The following is a 23,764-nucleotide window of genomic DNA, read 5'->3' as shown; positions in this document are numbered from 1 at the left end:
CAAGGAACTGAAAGCCCTGTCTAGCAAACAGTGTGCTCTTATCTCACAAACTCTGCTTACTGTCTTCAGAGGCCAGCAGGCTATGGCCTGTAAGTTAGAGGCTTTGTGTCGTCAGTTGAAAACACTCACAGTGAAGGACAGGCCTCCCTGTGTGGGTGACATTCCTGTTGTTTCCTCAACGTCGGAAGTGAGGACGGGAAGAAGACTGCAACCTTGCAAGATCTCCCTCTCCATTTTTCAAAGCCAGCTAAACTATGGCAGATGGCACACAAAATTCAGAGCAAAATCTTCTCTGAGCAGTCTTTTACGCTGTGATTTGCGCGAGGTGGACTTGCAGAATGTGACCAAATTAAGGTCTTCTCCCAATTGGCAAAATATCCTGTTGTCTTTTCGACAGGATGTTATACCTCAAATGCTTCTTAAGTCATCTTCTCTTTTACATCATTTTGGAATACGACCTAAGAAAGTCTATTATGAACCTCCCATTATTGCTTTTACTCAATCTCAGGGATTTAGACATCCCAATACAGTTAGGGCAGAGGTTTCTCCTATTAGGCCTAGAACATTTGAGCATCTGGATTCACAACTCTTGGACCCCACTTCTGAATTTTAATTGAAAGAGTCATTTTCAGAGCTAGCTCTGCTAGAATAGGAGCATTTGATTTCTGCCCTGAAAGAGCTGGTGCAAGACTTTGAAAATATACAAGACACATCAGCTTCTACTCCTTTCCAGAAACAGGATGTTTCTCCAGAAGATTCGATGGATATGGAGGTAGCTGCAAAGCAGATACCTACTCCTAGGACTTTTCATCCAGACCTACAGTGTCTAATGGACTGAACAGTCCATGACTGTTCTTTTTCAGTTTTTTCTTCAACTTTTTCTTCAAAAACAGTTCTTTTTCTTCAACTTCTCTGTTGCTCCCCTCTCAGGTTGGAGAGAATACCCTGGATGAAGTAAAGTCTGCGTCTGTTGCCCATGACTTGGTGCTTCTATCTGCACAAAGTGGATGTCAAACCCCTGGATTAATAGAAACTGATGTTTTACAGCAAAGTCATCTATCTAGTAATTTGACTGTGTTGGAGGCTGATGAACCTTCATCTGGCAATGATCAGACAATTTTGGATTGTCCAGCTCAGGGTACTCAGTGTTCTCCAAAAACTGCAAACTTGTATCCTGTTGTGGAGTTGGGCTCAAGCCCAGTTGGGATTCAAAGAGTTTCCAATGGGGTTCCCTGTAGAAATGTGGGGGCTGTGACCCCGGTATTGAATCCCTGTGTGACAGCCGATATTAGTTTTACCATCTCCTCTGTTGCTAATAGTCAGGCTCCTTCAGTGGGTATTTGACCCGAGTGCAGCTAATGTACTTCATCTTGTTTCATGGAACGTGGTGGGGTGGGCTGGGAAATTTGAGCAGTCTGATTTTTTTGATTTCGTCAAGAAATGGGATGTTTTATGTTTTCAGGAAGTCTGGCTTTCCTCTCCCCCCCAAGTAGATGGTTTTAGAGCTTCCTTAACCCCGGTGGTCCCTGGTTTGGGAAGGGGCAGACTTAAGGGGGGATTACTTTCATTGGTTTCTACGAATTTGTCTATTGTAGTGGAATCCTTGCCCGCTTTTGACCATTATACTCTGGTGGTAAAACTTAATTTACAGCCAATTCCCTTAATTTTGGTAAATGTGTACTTCCCGCCACTTGTGGGTGTAAGCACCTTAAGGCAAATATGGATCAATTTTGAGAAGCATCTCAGGGAGATCCAAGAGGCATATCCTTCTGCTCAGGTGGTCATTTTGGGGGATTTTAATGCAAAAATGGGCAGAAATGATTTGGAACTTTTTACAAAATTTGGAGCTTTCCCCCCGTCTTTTTCTGACCCTCCTCCATTGCGCAAACGGGTTTCTAACGACTGTAGGTGCAATCGTCAGGGCTTATTTTTGGCCCAATGCTGCATAAAGCAAGATCTAATAATCCTTAACGGCTCATGGCCAGAGGATCACCCGGCAGTGTGTTCCTTTTGGAAGGGGACTAAACCCTCACTTCTAGACTATGTGGCTATTTCTAGGTCGTTGCTACCAGATTTGTTGGATTTTAGGGTACTCAATAGATCAGAGAGCGACCATCTCCCTTTGTCGCTCAAATTGTCAACAGTTGAGCAGTTTAAGTCAAGAGAGATCCATCACCCTACTGACCATTTAGGTCCTGTGACGAGTTGTGTGAAATGGACCAGTCATGTTAGTGCTAAAATTCAAGGGCTTTTGAGTTGTGAGCGGGTAATGGGCTTTAGGGATGCAATTATAGCTAAGGAAGGTGATCTTTTGTCACATTATAATAATATTGTTGCTGCCTTAAAACCTTTTTTAAGTAATTATACGCACAACAATATTAGTCTGAGAAGTAGATCTTATGACTGGTATGATTCTGAATGTAGGATCCTGAAGAAGCAGGTTACTGCTGCTTTGATTATGAATCTCAATTGGAGGTTCATTATGTGCCAAAATTTAAAAAATTTTAAAAATTAAAAAAATTAAAAAAAACAATTTAAGGAAACTATTAAATTTAAGAAGGAAATCTTTATAAAGAAAAATTGGGAAGATTTAATTAGTGCAGTTAATCAGAAAAATACATCTCTCTTCTGGCACATAATTAATCCACTACTGAAGGTGTTTCCCTCAGGAGCCTCAAATTATATTACAGCATCAGAATGGGTGGAACATTTTCAGGGGATTTATGCATCAGAGGAACCCCCTTGTCCAGATTTAAGATCTAAATTATTAGTTGAAGATCTCCCATCTTGGGAACCTGTAACCAGTGAGGAGGTTGTCTCTCTTATTAGGAGAGTTAAAAGTGGAAAAGCTCCAGGGGAAGATTTTATTAGAAGTGATTTGCTTAAAGAACATCAGGATTGGTGGGCTCCAACTTTGGCTGCCCTATTTTCATATATTGATGAAACAGCTAATATGCCTTCTGATTGGGGTTGGGCAATTATAGTTCCCATTTATAAAAAAGGAGGTCATGAAATTCCCTCAAATTACAGGCCTATTAGCTTGCTCAATGTCATCAGTAAACTTTATGCCTTGCATCTGAGAGAGAAGCTATTGGCCTGGATGGAATCTCAAGACATTATAGCCGATATTCAGGCAGCCTTTTGCCCTGGAAGATCACACCTTGATCAGACTTTAGTGCTGCAATTTCTTGTCAAAAAACATCTGGCCACTAGGGGTTCTAGACTTTTTGCAGCCTTTGTTGATTTCAAGGCTGCTTTTGACCTAATCCCTAGATCAAGGCTATGGGATAAGTTTGCAGCTTCATCCATTGACCGTCGATTATTGCTGCTTATGGTTAGCTTGTACAGCAATTCTGGCATAAGGATTAGGTGTTCATCTAATGGTCATCTAACGAATCCAATTTTGGTTAATAAAGGGGTTAGACAGGGTTGTGTTCTTGCCCCCCTCTTATTTAACTTCTATATAAATTCATTGATCACTTCTTTTGATGATCTGGCCTTACATCCTCCAAAGCTTGCTGATTGTCATGTTCCTGTTCTGGCATATGCCGACAATGTGCTTATATTATCAAGAACACAGGTCGGCATGAGGAGGGCTCTTCGCCATCTAGCCCTGGTCAGTTCACAGGAGGAATTAATTATAAATTCTGCTAAAACAAAGGTGCTGGTTTTTGCTAGACGTTATAAGGCCTTTTGATGGCTCCTTAATGGGAAACCCATTGAGCAGGTTAAAATAATAAAATACCTGGGGGTGATCTTTCATTATCAAGGAGGCCGTTTGGCCCACAAAAACTATGTCGGTCAATCAGCACAGAAAACATCTGGTGCCATTTATTGTTTTTATTCATCTAAAGGCGCCAAATTTCTCCCTGCGGCTTAAGGCTGCACACTGCTAAAACTAGGGTTCAATTGCTCTATGGCTCTGAGATCGCCCCATATTTAAATACCAGGTCTTTGGAGGTGATCCAGACCAAATTTTTGCGCCAATTGATGTATGTTCCCCGATTTGTGCCAAACACTGTGGTCAGGTTGGAATCCGGTACCCCAAGTATAGAGATGTCAATGTGGCTAAATGCCTTACATAATTTTTTGAAGATTCTCTCGCGACAGGATAACTTTACTTATTTGATCTTTTCGGATCCTTTTGTAGGCACCTGGGAAAAAAGGTGCTTGGATCATTTCAAACTCTGCAATCTCTCCCCAGAGTCTTTAATGATGATGAGCCCGGGAGACGCAAAAGAAATTTTGCGTCAGAGGTTGGTAGACCTCGAATTGAGATCTGCGAGAGCCAGACTTTCTGTGTATGTTTTTCTTGGGGATCAAGCTCTTGCATTTTCTCCTGCCAGATATTTTTATAATATTGTTATTCCTAAATTTAGGATTGCTTTTACTAAAGCCAGGTGTAATGCACTTTTATCAGCAGTTCTTTTGGGGCGTTATGCAAGGCGTCCCTATTCAGAGAGACTGTGCCCCTGCCCTCAAAATGTGGTGGAGACAACTGCCCACATTGTTTTGCAATGTCCATACTATGATGATTTGAGATCTAAATTTATCTCCCCGATCTTCGGTATTGAAACGGGGATGCAGGTGGAGGAGCAGCTTGCTTTTCTGCTTTCTGATGTATACTTGGATATATCACTCAGGGTTGCCCGCTTCTGTTATGCTGCACAGTTGGTAAGGAAGAAAATTGAGAGTGTAAATCTCTGATTTTATGATTTTACATATGTGTAACGGGGTGTTGGTTTTAATTCTGTGTATTTTGTTTTGTTGTTTGTGACTAGCTGGTTGGATGACCGTAAATAAAGTATCTATCTATCTAGGGCTGTTTCTCTAACTGTGGGTCTGGATCCACTTGGTGGGTAGGGACCCAACTTCTTTGAAAACAAGGATAGCTAGATGAGCTCTCCTCTTCAGTAGCAGAACCAAGTTGGACTGTACAACCTCAAGAAAAAAACAAAACAATAAACTTCTTAAATAATGCATATTTTGGGTGAAGGGATTTTGTCATTCATCATTGTCAGTGTTACAAATAGTGTCCAGGAGGGCCCAAAAACATTTGTGATTTCTGTGCTGAATATAGTTGCACAACAGCAATGAGTGTGCTTCCTGGAGAAAATGAGATTTCATCAGGTAAAGAATTTTGCACTTGGAATGTTGTGAAAAAATTATATCATCACAAGACAGCCACAGCTTATGGGAAAGAGGTATGCACTATGAGCAAAAGATAAGAAATTAGTGAGCATTCACTGGACAATTACCGTATTTTTCGCTCTATAAGACGCACTTTTTCCCCCCAAAAAAGTGGGGGGAAAAGTGTGTGCGTCTTATGGAGAGAATACTGCAAAAAAAAAAAAAACTCCGCCCCTGGCCCCGCCCCCTGCCCGCTCTGCTCGGCTCCGCTTCCCAGGAAAGCGTGGGTGGGGTGGCAGTCTTGCTGAGCAAGCCCGTGTGTCTACTCAGAAGTAAGTCTCAGACTCACTGGGACTCACTCCCAGGAAAGGGGGGGGGATGGCAGGCTCGCTGAGAAAGCCCACGTGTCTACTCAGAAGTAAGTCTCAGAGTCACTGGGGCTCACTCCCAGGAAAGCGGGGGTGGGGTGGCAGTCTTGCTGAGCAAGCCCCTAGAGCAGGGGTGCTCATTACGTCGACCCTCGAGCTACCAGTCCATCTCCAGGCGAAATGAGTCAATCGCGGGCTTCTCTCCTGTCCACGCATCCCTAGGAGTGAGCCCCTGGCAGGCTTGTGAGCCCAGGGAGCGAGCCTAGGGAGTGAGTCCAGGGAGCCCAGGGACTGAGACGGGCTCCTGCCTGGGAGAGGAGGCGCTGGCAGGCTTTTCTCCTGTCCACTCATCCCTGGGAGTGAGCCCCATTGGCTCTACTGGGGCTGACTTACCTTTCCCCTGCTTTTGCACTGGTATGTATGGAGATCTGCGCCCCCCCCCCCCACTTCCATCTGTTGGTTCTGTGTGCAAGGGGTTTTGCAATGGCCTTGCTGTGATGCCTATACAGAGATCTTACCTGCCCCACACTTTTCCCCTGCTTTTGCACTGCTATGTATGGAGATCTGCGCCCCCCCCCCACTTCCATCTGTTGGTTCTGTGTGCAAGGGGTTTTGCAATGGTCTTGCTGTGATGCCTATACAGAGATCTTACCTGCCCCACACTTTTCCCCTGTTTTTGCACTGGTCTGTATAGAGATCTGCTCCCCCCCCCCCTTGTATTGGAATCCAGGAAGATCTGGTGAGGAGGTAGATGTGGTGTCAGCAGTGGCCCCTTTAAGGGTAAGGCCTGGGCATCCTGGGCACAGCTGCAGCCACTGGAAGGCAATAGGGCCCTCAGGGATATAAGGAGTACCAGAGGCAGAAAGGGTTTGTGGGTTTTGAAGGGGGGGGGGAGGGAGGAGGGAGACTGACTGGGTTTATTGAATTTGGAATCTGACTGTGGCTGGACTTGTATACCCTGATGGATTTGACTGACCTACCTGGAACCTGACCTTGGACTGTAATTTGACTTATTGGCTCTGGACTCTGATTTGGTAACTCTGATTGATGGGACTGATTTACTTGGCATCTGTGGACTGGAACTGGACTCATTTTTGCTTGCTGCACTGGTGAGTTGCACAAGGGGGACTGATCAGCCTTAAGCGGGCATGAGGCCCAGTGGATTGGAATTTGGCAGAACATCATTGTAGCAGAAAGATAATGTGATCCCCTATTTGCATGCACCTGCTTTTGTGAGCTTCATAAATTCTGACTCTAGTGATGATGAGTTCTTGGGATTTCCAGAAAACTAGAGTACTCAAACCTTTAAGTCTCTCCATTTGTTAATGACAGTGATAATGGTTCTTAATGCCACTGTTGACTGCTGTTCACTTTACATGGTTCAAATGTTATTCTGTTATAGTTTATTAAATATTTTATTACACTATTTGGTTCAGAATATTTTTTCCTTGTTTTTCTCCTCTAAAAACTAGGTGCGTCTTATGGTCAGGTGCGTCTTATAGAGCGAAAAATACGGTAACTGATTGTGCAAAAAGACAGTGCATGCTTGAGGAGGCATTCCATAATTAAACCACCTTCAAAAGTAGCACAATCTTTTACCGTAATGCTGATAAACAGAACCTCTCCTATAAATCCAACACAGTACACAGCACTGGTGACTGCGTATAGCGCAAGAGAAACTCTTTCCTTCTTTATATAGCAAACAATGCAGTACAGCTTCACCAAAATGTGCCAGGCGGACACTCTGCCTCTAGAGTCTAGACCTACCCTCAAGCCTTTCGATAACGTGCCTGTTGGATTCTGCCAGAGATCGGTACAGCAGGTCCTTCTTCTTTCTGTCCCAAGTTTGCTCCATCAGGAACAGGACTTCCCTCTTCAGCTTCTCTGTGGCACAATTCACAAGTCTTTGGTATTCTTTCTCATCAAGTACAAAAGTATGAAGATCACTGAGAGGGACTTCCGTCACTTCTTCGATCAGATCCTCCTTATGCCGATCCAGAAAATGTCCCCCTGAGTAGCGAAACACATGAACATCATGTTAAAAAATTTCTGTATGCTCGCAAGACATGGAACCCACAACTTTTAATTAAAATGTGGAGCAATAAGGGAGAAAATACACAGATGGCCCAAACCTATCCCTTAGTGCCACTGCCAGAATTAGCATTCTGACACTGGAACATGCTTTATGACCATCATAAATGGACTTCCAGAAGTTCGTGGAGCTGAACGCCTCCGGCCTACAACCAGAGGCCCTGGAGGTTCAATAGATGACAGTGGGGACAGGATCACCCACTGATTCAGGTAGATTGGCAGGAGGAGGGAAGAACGGGGTGAGCAGAGGGTGGAACAGGCAAGATGATCAGATGTCCTCTTTTCTAGGACATGTCCTCTTTTTTAGGAAAAAGAAAAGAATGGAAAGTTCTGGAAAAGAACTTTAAAATGTCCTCCTTTTCCCTGTGAATGGTCCCCTGCAGGCGGCGAATAGCCTTCTTAATAAATTATATGCAATATATAGTAAGGAAGGAGCCTTACTGAATGATCCGTGCAAACGGGACTACTTCTGAATGGAGCTATAAAGGATTTGGTCGTCCTGTAAGCCTCCCAGCTGCTGCTTGTGACCCTCCTCCCTCATACAGCTTCTGTCCTCGCTCTCTTGCAGTCTATCCCATTCCATCCCACCTTGTTTATAGATGGAATGGGACATCAGGGGAATATTAAAGGAGAACCCCAACACACACACACATCCTGGCAGCAGCCCCATTTTTTTCCATGTCTGACATTTTAAAGGGTAAAACTCATGACTCTTTTAGAGTTGTGAAAATGCTCTAGGTGACTTGGAAAGTCTGCCCATTAGGACTCAAGTCAAGCCACTCTGGACGTGCCCATCCCTGGATTTTAGCTTTCATTTTGACATGTCCTACATTTTTCTTGGATGTCCTACAGTTTGGGGACCCTTGTCCTCTTTTGTAGTTAGGACATTTGCTCACTCAGGGAATGGGAGAGAGTTGCGGGTGTGGTGAAGGCGCACTTGGCATGGGCCAGCCAAACCTCTTGACTGGCTGGGGCTCCACACTGGAAATTGTGGGCTTGGTGCAGGGTCAGTTTCCCCTTCTGGAAGGATTTTCAAAAGCTCTGGAGTTTGGCAAGTTCTGCATTAATGGCTCCTACAGCATATTTACCTGCAAGCTGTTCAATAAGCCGCCTGTTGGTTGCCCTCAGGATATGCTGCAGCTGATCTTTGTCGCCTGTTCTCCAGCCTGACATCAATTCATACAGTTTCCGCATTGGCTGATGGGCATCCTTAATTTCGTATTCTTGTTCACGTGTTATGCCACGCAGTTGTCTTAAAATAAGGTCCATCCCAAAGACACGTCTAATCAGCTCTTCCTGGTGATTCTCAACAAAATCTTCTCCTGGGAAGAGATGGTAGAAAGCCAAACCCTCATACACAGATCCTGCCTACACAGAACCCACAGTCAGAACAGACTGCCTAGTCCCTTTTGACATCCTGCAGAAAGGCACCAATTCACCAAGTGCCTCACGTGGGATGCTCCCAAATCTGAAAAGAAGCTGCTGAAATTTTCCATGCATATGAAAAATGCCGTGGTTGAAACATACCATGAGTAAAAAAGAAAAAAGAAAAAGATGTCAATAAGGAACAGAAGAACATAAGAACAGCCCCACTGGATCAGGCCATAGGCCCATCTAGTCCAGCTTCCTGTATCTCACAGCGGCCCACCAAATGCCCCAGGGAGCACACCAGATAACAAGAGACCTCATCCTGGTGCCCTCCCTTGCATCTGGCATTCTGACATAACCCATTTCTAAAATCAGGAGGTTGCGCATACACATCATGGCTTGTACCCCGTAATGGATTTTTCCTCCAGAAACTTGTCCAATCCCCTTTTAAAGGCGTCTAGGCTAGACGCCAGCACCACATCCTGCGGCAAGGAGTTCCACAGACCGACCACTCGCTGAGTAAATAAATATTTTCTTTTGTCTGTCCTAACCCGCCCAACACTCAATTTTAGTGGATGTCCCCTGGTTCTGGTGTTATGTGATAGTGTAAACAGCATCTCCCTATCCACTCTGTCCATCCCCTGCATAATTTTGTATGTCTCAATCATGTCCCCCCTCAGGCGTCTCTTTTCTAGGCTGAAGAGACCCAAATGCCGTAGCCTTTCCTCGTAAGGAAGGTGCCCCAGCCCCGTAATCATCTTAGTCGCTCTTTTGCACCTTTTCCATTTCCACTATGTCTTTTTTGAGATGCGGTGACCAGAACTGGACGCAATACTCCAGGTGTGGCCTTACCATCGATTTGTACAACGGCATTATAATATTAGCTGTTTTGTTCTCAATACCCTTCCTAATGATCCCAAGCATAGAATTGGCCTTCTTCACTGCCACCGCACATTGGGTCGACACTTTCATCGACCTGTCCACCACCACCCCAAGATCTCTCTCCTGATCTGTCACAGACAGCTCAGAACCCATCAGCCTATATCTAAAGTTTTGATTTTTTGCCCCAATGTGCATGACTTTACACTTATTGACACTGAAGCGCATCTGCCACTTTGCTGCCCATTCTGCCAGTCTGGAGAGATCCTTCTGGAGCTCCTCACAATCACTTCTGGTCTTCACCACTCGGAAAAGTTTGGTGTTGTCCGCAAACTTTGCAACCTTACTGCTCAACCCTGTCTCCAGGTCATTTATGAAGAGGTTGAAAAGCACCGGTCCCAGGACAGATCCTTGGGGCACACCGCTTTTCACCTCTCTCCATTGTGAAAATTGCCCATTGACACCCACTCTCTGTTTCCTGGCCTTCAACCAGTTCTCAATCCACGAGAGGACCTGTCCTCTAAATCCCTGACTGTGGAGTTTTTTCAGTAGCCTTTGGTGAGGAACCATGTCGAATGCCTTCTGAAAGTCCAGATATACAATGTCTACGGGTTCTCCCGCATCCACATGCCTGTTGACCTTTTCAAAGAATTCTATAAGGTTCGTGAGGCAAGACTTACCCTTACAGAAGCCATGCTGACTCTCCCTCAGCAAGGCCTGTTCGTCTATGTGTTTTGAGATCCTATCTTCGATGAGGCATTCCACCATCTTACCCGATATGGATGTTAGGCTGACCGGCCTATAGTTTCCCGGGTCCCCCCTCTTTCCCTTTTTAAAGATAGGCATGACATTTGCTATCCTCCAATATTCTGGCACCATGGCCATTTTGAGGGACAAGTTGCATACCTTAGTCAAGAGATCTGCAACTTCATTCTTCAATTCCTTAATAACTCTTGCAAGATCCTTTGAGAAGACAGGGTGTGGTATCAACAGTGGCCCCTAACAGGTCTGGGAAGCATGGGGTTAACACCAGGGCCTTAGAATGCAGTGAGTGTGCTGCACAGCCAAAGCCACTTGGAAGCAACAGGGCTCTCAGGGGAAAAAAAGCAGAATCTGGAGAAAGGAAAGCGTGTGGGTAGCAGGAGGAGGAAAGGTTGGAGGAGGGAGAGAGGACTAATGGACTGGTTGATGGACTAAGGGATCTTCTAACTGACTGATGCACTGACTGACTGACGGGTAATGGACTACTGAGGATTGCTGGAACAAGGATGGCTGGAGACTGCTGGGTGGTGGAGAGCTGAGGGGGCACTGCTGTACTTAGGAGAGCTGCTGCTTTGTGAACTGGGAGGAAGGACCCTGCAGCCCCACAGGCAAGTTACCTACTGGTTACCTTCCAACTGCCAGTGGGGTTCAGTAGTAGTTTTGCAGACTGCTAGAGCTAGCTGAGCCAGGGGAACTAGTTAGCTTAAAGTGGGCATAACTTCTCTAGACCAAGTTTGGAAAGGGAATTTGGCAAAACAGCAACAGGTGGCAGGAAAAAAAAAGAGGGGGTAAAGCCTCATTTGCCTAAGGAAAACTACAGTACTTGACTAGAGTCAGGACATTAAGAATGTTAATGGATAGCACAGAGAAAGCTTTGAGACAGAAAGTAAGAAGAAATTTCAGACCATAATCACTGGTTTTAGGTGTTTAAGAGACAGGAAACACTGATAGACTTATAGTGCGATCTTCAGTGTATTCGCTCAGTAACTTCCACTGAATTCAAGGACATCGGTCCAATTCTAATTAACCCTCCCCCAAACAACCCTCCCCTAATTAACCCTCCCGCAAACAACCACGGCAATGGAGAGAGCAGTACCTCCTGCGGTGGGGGGGCAGTTTTGGAGGTCTCCTCAAGGTAAGGGAACTTTTGTTAGCAGGTCCGTCTTCTTTCCTTACCTTAGGGCAAGCCTCCACTACCCTAATGGGTCTCCTCGGATCTGCAACAGCTCTAGAGCTGGCATGAGTTCAAAGAGAGTTAGGGAAGGGGAATAGGAGCCGGTGCAAGCTGTTGCCACAGGGAACCACTCACTCTCCCCCATTCCACTTCCCACCCAAGCCATTCTGCCAGTTCTCTGACTGTTCCAGCTTCCTGCAACTCACCCAACCCTTGCAGTGTCTTACCTGCCACAGCCAGCAGTAGTGGACCTCCAAGACCACCACCATTTGTGGTAGCCTTGGACAAATCACCACCAGCAGTCCACACAGTGCTACGCTGTAAAGGGCCTTGAGCTGCACAGCAAGTTACAACAGCTCAAGCCCTGGGTACATCTGGGCTGCTATACACACTTACCTGGGAGTAAGCTCCATTGCACATAATGGGACTTACTTCCGCGCAAACATGTATACAATTGTACTGGTAGGATCAAAGTTGACATTACTTTAGCTCAATTTTGGGCTAGTATGCTCGTTCTTCATTCATTAAATAGGGACCGGATCAAGCCCTCCCCTACTGATGGAGGCCACAGTGCGGGCTTTAACACTTTCCCTTGCTACAGCAGTAAAGGACCTGCTCCCATTGCACCCTGGGGCAGGTATACGACATGTTGCCCCCCCAACATGCTGCCCCCCATCATGTCACCGCCCCCCTCCCCGGGATACCGAGGCTCACAGAGCCTTGTGCGACTCTCAGCACAGCTTGAAAAGCCTGCTGATACTTCTCGCATGGTTTTAAACTATACTTCTGGTTTCCCAAGAAAGCCAGAGGTATTGCTTAAGCCTCAGAAGGCTTTTTGTGCTCTGCTGAGTGCCACGCGGGGATTCACTTGCCTGCGGAATGGCTCCAGCAGGCTGGCAGGGTGCCACACTCAGGGCTTTTGCCCCTGTGCCCCTGCCCCAGGTCCGCCACGGTCTCCACTCCATCCATGTCATGGTCCCAATCCATAACATGGTCTGGCACAGCTTTTATTTGCTGAATGAAAAGCAAACACTCTACCTCAATGGTTCCCAAATTGGTGGATCACGACCCACTGGGGAACAGGAAATGGGTCATTCCCTCTTAAGGGAGTGGCCCAAGATTGAGTGCCCCGATGGAACTGCATTAATCAGGGACCCAGAGGCTTTTACATTTAAATGGGGGGATCATGCCGGCCTCTGGCAGAGTCTGGGAGGCTTGCATTCCCTGCTGCACAGAGCTCTGATTGGCAATTGGAGCACACTTCCAGTTTCCAATCAGAAGTCCAATCGGAAACGAGAAGTCTTCCACTGCACCCCTAAAAGCACTTACCATGGTCCCAAAGTCTGAGTAGGACTTTGAGAACCACTGCTCTACATGCAACCTCATACCTAAGGAGAAATATAAACCAAACAGATCATGAAAAGCAAAAATGCTACTTGCCAAAACCTACAAACTCACACCAGTGCCAGGTACTCACCTGCAGAGGGCTTCAATGGGTAGTCGGGGGCCAAAGGTTTGGCAGTCATGTCAAGGAAACCAGACTTGGAGCTCTCAGTGTCGCTAGTTATGCTGTCACTGGTACCTCTGCTGTGCTGGACTAAGTGAGCTTCCTTACGCCTTAAATCTGTTATATCTGCCAAAAAAAAGTCCTCTTAGCCTTTCTGATATTATCGTTTGGGACTGAGAAGGACACAGGAAGGGGGGGCAGAAAAGGTCAGCCGTAGCATGCACTGACTGAAGGTGCTTCCCACCTGGCCAACCCCATTGGCAACCCTCCAACTTGCTTCCCAAGGGTGAACATGATGCCTGTCCCAGCTCCTCCCACCACCAGCTATTGGAGCACCATCTGTGAGAACTGCTGGTGCATTTCTCTTTTAGACGCTGCTCCACCTGGGAGACTGTGCAAGACAAACCTCGACTTCATCACACTTTGTTAGCAGACAGGTAGAGTGAGGAGAAGGCATTTCTATCCGCTAACAAAGCGACAGGTGTGAAAGTGACAGGTTTCTTACCTCAGCTGTTCACAGTGGAATTCTGGAAGGAGAGACCATGAGCCTCTCTGCTATCTGGACATAGGTCTATACTGTAGCATCCTCACTCTCTGACTTCCTGGGCTCCAGTTGAGGGAGTGAGGGAGGAAACCTCCTCATTGGCCTCAAGTTCCCTCTTCTCTGCTGCTATGTGTAAGGTATACAGTAACAGGAAGTGTTGGGGCAGGACAGCACAATGACGGCTACACCTGAGCTACTGTGCAGCTCAGTAACGAGGCAATGAGGCAAAGGGCATACATACATAAATATTTATCTTTCTTACATTTATTTTGCCAGAGTTTGTAATCCTTTTAATACTCTTCATTAGGACAAGACTTCCATTTATGGAAGCATGGCATCCACCCAAGAGTTATTAAAAAAATTAAGACTGAAGTTATTGACCTCTTGACTATAATATGCAACTTGTTCCTTAAAATGACCACAGTGCCTGAGGATTGTAGGACAGCAAATGTCACACCAATCAATCACACCAATTTTTAAAAAGGAAGGAGCCGGGGAACTACAGGCTGGTCAGCCAAACGTCTATTCTAGGTAAGATGATGATGGTCGCATCAAAGATAAAATCTTAAAACGCACAGATGAACAAGACTTGCTGAGGGAGAACCAGCATGGCTTCTTTAAGGGTAAGTCTTGCCTCACGAACCTTATAGAATTCTTTGGAAAGGTCAACAGACATGTAATGTGGGAGAACTTGTGGATATTATATATCTAGATTTTCAGAAGGGATTTGACACAGTCCCTCACCAAAGGCTGCTGAGAAAACTCCAGTCAGGGAAGAAGAGGGCAGGTCCTCTCACAGATTAGGAACTGGCTGAGGACCAGGAAACAGAGAGTGGGTGTCAATGGGCTACTTTCACAATGGAGAGAGATGAAAAACAGAGTGCCCCAAGGATCTGTCCTGGGACCGATGCTTTTCAACCTGTTCATAAATAACCTGGAGACAGGGCTAAGCAGCGAAGTGGCCAAGTTTGCAAATGACACCAAACTTTTTCGAGTGGTGAGGACCAGAAACAATTGCGAGGAGCTCCAGAAGGATCTCTCCCGACTGGGAGAATGGGCAGCAAAATGGCAGATGCATTTCAATGTAAGTAAAGCAATACACATTGGGGCAAAACATCAAAACTTCACATATGGGTTCTGAGCTATCTGTGATAGATCAGAAGAGGGATCTTGGGGTGCTGGTGGACAGCTCAATGAGAGTGTCAACCCAATGTGTGGCAGCAGTGAAGAAGGTGAATTCTATGCTTGGGATCATTAGAAAAGGTATTCAAAATAAAATGGCTAAGATTATAATGCCATTGTACAAATCAATGGTAAGGCCACACCTGGAGTATTGCGTCCAGTTCTGGTCACCACATCTCAAAAAGGACACTGGAAATGGAAAAGGTGCAGAAGAGAGCAAGCAAAATGATTATTGGGCTGGGGCACCTTCCTTATGAGGAAAGGCTACAGCATTTGGGGCTCTTCAGTCTAGAAAAAAGGCACCTGAGATGGACATGATTGAGACAGACAAAATTATGCAGAGGTTGGATAGAGAGATACTCTTTCCCTCTCACACAACACCAGAACCAGAGGACATCCACTAGAATTGAGTGTTGGGAGAGTTAGGACAGACAAAAGAAAATATTTCTTTACCCGGTGCATAGTTGGTCTGTGGAACTCCTTGCCACAGAATGTGGTGATGGCATCAGACCTAGATGCCTTTAAAAGGGGATTGGACAAATTTCTGAAGGAAATGTCCATCATGGGTTACAAGCTGTGATGGTTATGTGCAACCTCCCAATTTTAGAAGTAGGTTATGTCAGAATGCCAGATGTGAAGGAGGGCACCAGGATGCAGGTCTCTTGTTGTCTTGTGTGCTCCCTGGGGCATTTGGTGGGCCACTGCGAGATACAGGAAGCTGGACTAGATGGGCCTATGGCTTGATCCAGTAGGGCTCTTCTGATGTTCTTATGTTTGAGCATCAGAGAAGTTGTCTTGCTAAGGACATCTCCCACACACAGCCCAATCCTATCCCCTGCCATATTTCAGAATGCAGTCAAGCCACTGGAATAGGTACTACATGCTATGGTGTTGTGGGGGGTTGATTGCTATGGGTCTCCTTGGACCTGCACCAGCTATTTTGCTGGCGCAGTCCAAGAAGAACCAAGAGTTGTGTTGGGTTGTAAAAGAGGGATACAATAGAACCCAGCAAACATTGTTGCTGCTGAATCCACCCCCCTCCTGCCCAAGACACTCCCCACTGCCTCCCCCTTCCCTGCCCAGTTACTCCCTTAGGCCCTTCCTTTTCACACCACAAACCATCCCTCACTTCAGCCTCCCTGCCCTGACACCATCTGGGGTCCATGCTTGTGGGGATCTGCCACTGCACCTACTGTGTGACAGTGGTCCTGAAGTGCCACCGCAGAGTCTTTTATGACAATGGGATGCTGAAAAGAACAAGCCAGACTAGGTCCAAGTCTGACTTCATTTTGCAAGCTGCATCTATTTGCTAGAAGGCAGTAACATTAGGTATGAGCTAGTAGGAAATCATTTTGACCTGTGAAAACAAAAAGCACTTTGCTCTTATCAGTGTTCCTTTTTGATTAAGGGAATGCAGAGGGAGTAATAGTGATGGTAGCAAGGACATTATACTATCAGAAACTTATTGCAGTTGTGAGTGTTGTACTTAATTATTAAAAACTTATTGCAGCTGTGTAGGTATCATTTAATGAATCAAAAGTGATCTGTAGTGACCCCAAGGATTACATCATTCAGTCAGGAGACATAGGGCCATCTCTTGATTAGATCCTTGGTGTTTCAAAGGTATAAAGAGGAATTTAGGAGGTGGGTTTATGCTTGGTGTTTGGGAGGTTATCCTCCCTGCCTCATCTTCTCATCTTAGATGAGGAATTTCTGCAAATTTTGGAGGACAGCGAAGGTCATACTTTATGTCTTTTCAACTTATGCCTGTAAGTGATAGGTTCAGTATAATTTAGGAGTTTTTAGGTTTATTGCTTTAGTTGTGTCTGTGTTTGTCTCTGAGGGGGTTTTCCCTCTTAATGTCTATTACTTTCTTTTAAGTGAGATGTATATTTTCAGTATAATTTCAGTATATTCAGTAAAATCAAATAAGTTATTTGGCTAATTTATTGTGAGTACAGAAGGGAAGGGGGGGCAGGTAAAATTCTGTCTTGAAGTTTTGGTTACCTTGGTGACTAGCTAAAGCTGAGTCCCTGGTAATTAAGAGGTGCTGTTAGCAGCTTGGAAAAGCTATTGTTGGCTAACAGGCTGTTTATGCCTAGCCAGTGTTTTTATCAAAGAGGGTTGTTAAAGGCTAATTTGCTGTGTTAGGACCTGTGCTAAAGTACCTGTAGCTATAAAGCTCAGTCTCCAGTTTGTATTCCCCTTTACTCACATTTTTGAGAGACCAAGTTGCTGAAGCAAACTGCAAAACTTGGCTGAGTGTTGTAGCTGCTTTAAGAAACAAGCATCTCAGTGGCAGAGTGAAAGTTTAGTTGTGCCACAGTGGTGCATTGGGAAAACATTGTTTTTATAGCCCTCTTTTACAGATGCCTCTTCCACAGAAATAAAAGGCCTGTAGGATTAAGCTGTTATTGGGTGAGGTGACATTATCTGAGACTATCTGAGTGTTAATCACTTCCTTACACAGCTTTCTAAACCAATCCAGTTCTCTGCATATATGTCTGGCTTCCATTGTCTCTCTCATAATCCTATACAAACAAATCTCTTTTTATCTAATGGGTCTTACTCCCAAGCAGGGCCTAGGAGAAGTGGGTAAAGGGGGTCATTTGTACCCGGGCCCAAGGTCTAAAGGGGGGGCCCAGAAGCCAAAGGAGGGGGCCCAGAAATTTCCTGAGATCTGACATTTTCCTATCTACTCAGACTTGTTGCCCGTATGGGATACTGGGGTCACTACTGATGCCACATGGGTGGGTAGACCTGGGCTCCTAAAACTTTTCCAGCTGTCTCTACCCCCCCACCCTGTTTCGTCCCTCCCCGCTCCTGTTCGCCCATCACCACCCTCCCTTACTCTGTTTCACCCCTCTCCCTTTGCAAAGGGGCCCAAAAGAAACTTTGTACCCCCTGATAAAATTCCTCTCAGAAGCCCTGCTCCCAAGAAGGCCTGCAAAGGACTGCAGCCTTGGGGCAGAGGAGGGTTGCAATGGCAAGTTTCCTGCTTCGAACGTTTTTGAAGGAGATTTTATTATTTCCTTCCAAGTTCCTGGCCATACACTCCTCAATGTCTTTCTTGGCCTCGCATTATCTTTTTACAGTTATTTTGCCAGTATTTGTGTTCATTTTTATTCTCCTTATGAGGGGAAGACTTCCACTTATGGAAGGAGGCTTCCTAGCCCTTTACAGCCTCTCCAACTCTGCTCTTTAGCCAATGCTGGCACTTAGTCAAGCCCTTCCTCCTTTATGGTATGTACTTCAGGTGGACCTCTATTTCTGTTGTTTAAAACAGCCTCCATGCACACTGGAGAGACTGGACTCTTTTTACCTTCATGTACAAGGTCTTCAATAAGGAAGTGGTTTTTGGTCTTCAGCGCCTCATACAGCAGGTTCTTGCTGAAGTCATCCCAGCTTGGCACCAGCTTGTAGAGCTCTCGCATTTTTTCCTGATTGGTTTTCCTTGAAGATATTTGTTGATACTGTTCTTCATCCAGGACGGTGCCGTGCAGCATATCCAGGACACCCTCCACCATAGCTGTCCGCTGGATCAGCTCCTCCCGGTGGCGCTCAATGAAATGCTGTGCTGGGAAGACACGGCCCCAGTGAGACTTCCTCTCTGTCAGAAGAAATAAGATCAATGGAGATGTCCACACCAGAAACTTAACCAGGCGTACCAGTTATTTTCTTTTCCCTGCGGTCCTGGGAAACGTAGGGGAAGCCAGGCATTTCAAGGCTCTGCATAAACCATCGGCCACCGCATGCTACAGCCCATTTTTGAGAGAGCAAGTCTAGTTTCACTCATGCTTGCCACGCACACAACAGGCATTCTTCCCAATGATTTGAAAGCTGGAAATTGCTTCTCTGTTGCCAGGGCTGGCCCAGCCATGAGGCCAATGGAGGTGCGCAACTCAGGCCTCCAGTAGAGATAGGGGGCACATACCTCCACTTGCCCATTTCCCGCCACTGCTCCTTCCCCGTATCTCTGGATTGGAAAATCCAGAAGGGGAAGAGGAAGTGTGGAAGAGAGTCTAGCCACTACACCTTCCACATTTCCCCTCCCCCTCCATGTAGCCACTACCCTCCCTCCCTCCACACTTCCTTTTCTTCACCATCCCCCTCTTCCCTTTCCAATCCACAGGAGGAGCCATGGAGCTGAGTAGGTGGACAGAGAAAGGTGCCCTGTGCTGAGGCAGCCACCTCTGCCAGCCTCGTGGATGGGTCAGCCATGGTAACACACTTGAGTAGCACATGTTTGGGTGCACATCTCAATTGACAAGTCACAGGGAGCCCAATCCTAATTATTCCTAACCAGGCTGACAGCTGGCAGAACCTGAGTTCCTCCAGCCTAAGTGCCTGCCTGCTGTGGAAAATGACATTCTGTCGATGAGCTGGCACTTCCACTGTCGAACACAGAGAGGTCACCACCACAATTGTCGGCAGCAGTTCTGCCAATGAGCTGGCACTTCCACTGGCAGCAGTTCATGCTTGCTGTCTGCTGGAGCCAATAAAGCAGCAGAAGGGGTGAGGATGGCAGAATGGGACAGGGATTGGAGAAGGTGTGGTGGGCGGAGGGCAGGAATCAGCAGAAACGGCTACACCAATATCCTCCTCTTCATTTTGGCCCCAACACTCCCCCTTGTCTCTAGTCAGACAGACTGGTGTCAGCTAAAGAGCTAGAGCTGGTGCAGGTCCACGTCATCTCAGGAGGGTGTCCAGGAGGATGCCTGCATGGCTAACGAGCCAAGTTAGAGAGGCTGTAAAGGGCAAGGAAGCTTCCTTCCAAAATGGAAGTCTTGCCCTAATGAGGAGAATAAAAAGGAACATAAACTGTGGCAAAAGAAATGTAAGAAGGTGATACGGGAGGCCAAGAGAGACTATGAGGAACACATGGCCAGCAGCATTAAGGGGAATAATAAAAGCTTCTTCAAATATATTAGAAGCAGGAAACCCACCAGAAAAGTGGCTGGCCCTCGGGATGGTCAGGGAGGGAAAGGGGAGATAAAAGGAGACTTGGAGATGGCACAGAAATTAAATGAGTTATTCGCATCTGTCTTCATGGCAGAAGACCTCGGGCAGATACCGCTACCCGAACGGCCCCTCCTGACCAAGGAATTAAGTCAGATAGAGGTTAAATGAGAAGATGTTTCAGACCTCATTGATAAATTAAAGATCAGTAAGTCACAGGACCCAGATGGCATCCACCCAAGATTATTAAGGATTTGAAGAATGAAGTTGCTGATCTCTTGACTAAAATATGCAACTTGTCCCTCAAAACAGCCACGGTGCCAGAGGATTGGAGGATAGCAAATGTCACACTGATCTTTAAAAAGGGAAGGAGAGGGGACCTAGGAAACTATAGGTCGGTCAGCCTAACATTTACACCGGGTAAGATGGTGGAATGCCTCATCAAAGACAGAATCTCAAAACACATAGACGAACAGGCCTTGCTGAAGGAGAATCAGCATGGCTTCTGTAAGGGTAACTCTTGCCTCACAAACCTTATAGAATTCTTTGGAAAGGTCAACAGGTATGTGGTTGCAGGAGAACCTGTGGACATTATACATCTGGACTTTCAGAAGGCGTTAGACAAGGTCCCTCACCAAAGGCTACTGAGAAAACTCCACAGTCAGGGAATCAGAGGGTAGGTCCTCTCCTGGACTGAGACCTAGTTGAAGACCAGGAAACAGAGAGTGGGTGTTAATGGGCTATTTTCACAATGGAGAGAGGTGAAAAGCGGTGTGCCCCAAGGATCTGTCCTGGGACCGGTGCTCTTCAACCTCTTCATAAATGACCTGGCGACAGGGGTGAGCAGTGAGGTGGCTAAGTTTGCAGACGACACCACACTTTTCCGAGTGGTGAAGACCAGACGTGATTGTGAGGAGTTCCAGAAGGATCTCTCCAAGCTGGCAGAATGAGCAGCAAAATGGTAGATAATAATAATAATAATAACAGGTATTTATATACCGCCTTTCTTGGTCTTTATTCAAGACTTTATTCAAGGCGGTTTACATAGGCAGGCTTATTTAAATCCCTTATTAAATAGGGATTTTTACACTTGAAAGAAGGTTCTTTCTTTCAAGAACCACTACATTCAGGTGTTTCATTCCGATCTGGCTTCACATTCTGGCCTCCATCCTCCCACGCTCAGAGCAGATGGAATAGCTCGGCTTCAGCTTGTCAGCTGCTTCAAGGTCGCACGGTGCCGGTGGCCTTGAACTGGCGACCTTGTGGATGTTATCTTCAGGCAGACGGAGGCTCTACCCTCTAGACCAGACCTCCTGCCCTTCATGCGCTTCAATGAGCTTCAATGTAAGTTAGTGTAAAGTCATGCACACTGGGGCAAAAAATCAAAACTTCACACATAGGCTAATGGGTTCTGAGCTGCGTGTGACAGGAGAGAGATCTTGGGGTGGTGGTGGATAGCTCGATGAAAGTGTTGGCCCAATGTGCGGCGGCAGTGAAGAAGGCCAATTCTATGCTTGGGATCATTAGAAAAGGTATTGAGAACAAAACGGCTAATATTATAATGCTGTTGTACAAATCGATGGTAAGGTCACACCTGGAGTATTGCATCCAGTTCTGGTCACCACATCGCAAAAAGGATATAGTGGAAATGGAAAAGGTGCAAAAGAGAGCGACTAAGATGACTACTGGGCTGAGGCACCTTCCTTATAAGGAAAGGCTATGGCGTTTGGGCCTCTTCAGCCTAGAAAAGAGGCACCTGAGGGGGGACATGATTGAGACATACAAAATTATGCATGGGAAGGATAAAGTGGATAGAGAGATGCTCTTTACTCTCTCACATAGCACCAGACCCAGGGGACATCCGCTAAAACTGAGTGTTGGGAGGGTTAGGACAGACAAAAGAAAATATTTCTTTACTCAGAGTGTGGTTGGTCTGTGGAACACCTTGCCACAGGATGTGGTGACCGCATCTGGCCTAGATGCCTTTAAAAGGGGATTGGACAAGTTTCTGGAGGAAAAATCCATTACGGGTTACAAGCCATTATGTGTATGTGCAACCTCCTGATTTTAGAAATGGGCTATGTCAGATGCAAGGGAGGGCACCAGGGTGCAGGTCTGTTGTTATCTGGTGAGCTCCCTGGGGCATTTGGTGAGCTGCTGTGAGATACAGGAAGCTGGACTAGATGGGCCTATGGCCTGATCCAGTGGGGCTGTTCTTATGTTATATGTAGAGCCTCTGGCTTAACATACTAGGCAACTTAAAGAAGGATTTGATTAATGGTTCTACTGATATGTTGTTTACAGTGCAGTTACTGTTATGCTGTTTAAAAAAAGATTGTGAAGACCAGGATTAAAAAAGTTAATGTATAAAAATGTATCTTATGATCATTTACTGTATTCTAAATAAAGTAGAGACTGTACAGTTATTAGACATCAATTACTGGTAGGTTATTTTTCAGGATCAGGTCCTGGATAAAATCAGATAAAATTATAGTCAGGTACCCTGCTAAGTTTGACCCCCCTGCTACCGCTGGCTTATCTGAGGGTCATAGAAAATTCCATGATTTTGGCTCAGAACCTGCCCTTGACTTATCAGTGAGACTGACTTATAAGCAGGTGCCTGAATTGAACTTATCTCTCTGTCACCTGCAGTATGCAGTAGAGGCTGTGCCAGCATCACTGAACCCTGTGGGCTGCCTTTAGTTATGATTGCGCCCTTAAAGCTTTCTAATGCATTCCAGTGCTCTGCTTCTAGGACTTGTCTTCCCCTCTCCCCACACAAGCAGCCTAAATCCTACACATAATTCAGAAGTAAATCCCATAGTATTCAATGGGATTTATCCCCAGGTATGTTTGCAGGTGATTGCAGTGAGATGGAAGCCTGGGTGGTTCTGTGTCTGTATAAATATTTTTAATAGGGCTGTGTTTGGAAGGGTTAAGCTCCTTGCTCAATTTTGGCTCTGTCAAGGTGTTTGTTCTGCCAAGGCGCAGAATATCTGTGCTATGCCTGGCTCAGAGCAGGGGGCAATACTCAGTTGAATTATTCCCTTGACCTCTGGACCACTGATGCCCAGCCTCACCCATTCCAGCAAGCATATCAGATGGGCAAAAGTGTTCAGGGCTAATGCTTAGGCTGAAACTCTGCTCTGTTCTTGATGTCACTGCTGCCCTGGTCTGCTGATGAGACTTGCCATGGACACCACGACCCCCCCCCCCCCTGAACAGCAAGCAAGTGTTTGCATCAGTAGCCAGTTCAGCTACTGGGTGGGTGATTATCTAAAAGAATTGCTGTATTTAAAAGGAGAAAGACGTTTCAAGCCTTTTAAAACGCTCCAGATCAGACAGGCAATCAAATCAGAAAGTGAAAGTACATCACGGCAGACGGAAGTGGCCTGGAGGGGTCTTTCCCGGGGTTGGGGCACAGCACTTGAAGTGGGCTGCGAGAAACATCAGCAGTTTCAACGGAAGGCACTGTGCAAATGCAGCCTGTGCTCAGTCCTTTCCCGCCAAAGGGGAGTCGTTTCGGAATGCAGTGCTTGGAAATGCAGCCAGATCATCTGCTGGGGGTTAGCAGATCACCCAGGCCAGGAACATCTTCCCAATGGAAGGATCTGGCCCGGAAGTGGACTGGACCACTGGAAGCACCAGAGGAAAAAGTTTAGCATTATGGAGAAGGAGAGAACAGAAGGCGGGCGGTGTTGGGAGGGCTGTGGCCGAGCACAGGAGGCCCTGCCTCCCCGTCTACAAGAGGGAAGGCAGCAAGTTGCTGAGCCCCCCCGTCCCACCACCGAGGCTGAATT

At 46.2% G+C, this 23,764-nt stretch overlaps 1 protein-coding gene across 4 annotated transcripts in view; it reads right to left on the bottom strand.

Annotated features, from left to right (window-relative positions):
• Nucleotides 1-23,764, bottom strand: part of LOC136651745 (uncharacterized) — a 37,549-nt gene that overhangs the window by 13,195 nt on the left and 590 nt on the right. For 3 of the 4 annotated variants that reach the window (XM_066628395.1, XM_066628392.1, XM_066628393.1), the window contains exons 2-5: nucleotides 18,328-18,615; nucleotides 13,250-13,405; nucleotides 8,678-8,911; nucleotides 7,266-7,508 (exon numbers count right to left, since the gene is read on the bottom strand). In XM_066628395.1, coding sequence (XP_066484492.1) covers nucleotides 7,266-7,508; nucleotides 8,678-8,911; nucleotides 13,250-13,405; nucleotides 18,328-18,615 — 921 coding nt within the window. The remainder of the gene's footprint in view (nucleotides 1-7,265; nucleotides 7,509-8,677; nucleotides 8,912-13,249; nucleotides 13,406-18,327; nucleotides 18,616-23,764) is intronic. The other variant, XM_066628394.1, reaches the window with a different exon arrangement.

The sequence above is a fragment of the Tiliqua scincoides genome, chromosome 5 (assembly GCF_035046505.1).
Source record: "Tiliqua scincoides isolate rTilSci1 chromosome 5, rTilSci1.hap2, whole genome shotgun sequence".
NCBI lineage: Eukaryota > Metazoa > Chordata > Lepidosauria > Squamata > Scincidae > Tiliqua > Tiliqua scincoides.
This window is presented reverse-complemented; position numbering and strand designations above follow the sequence as displayed.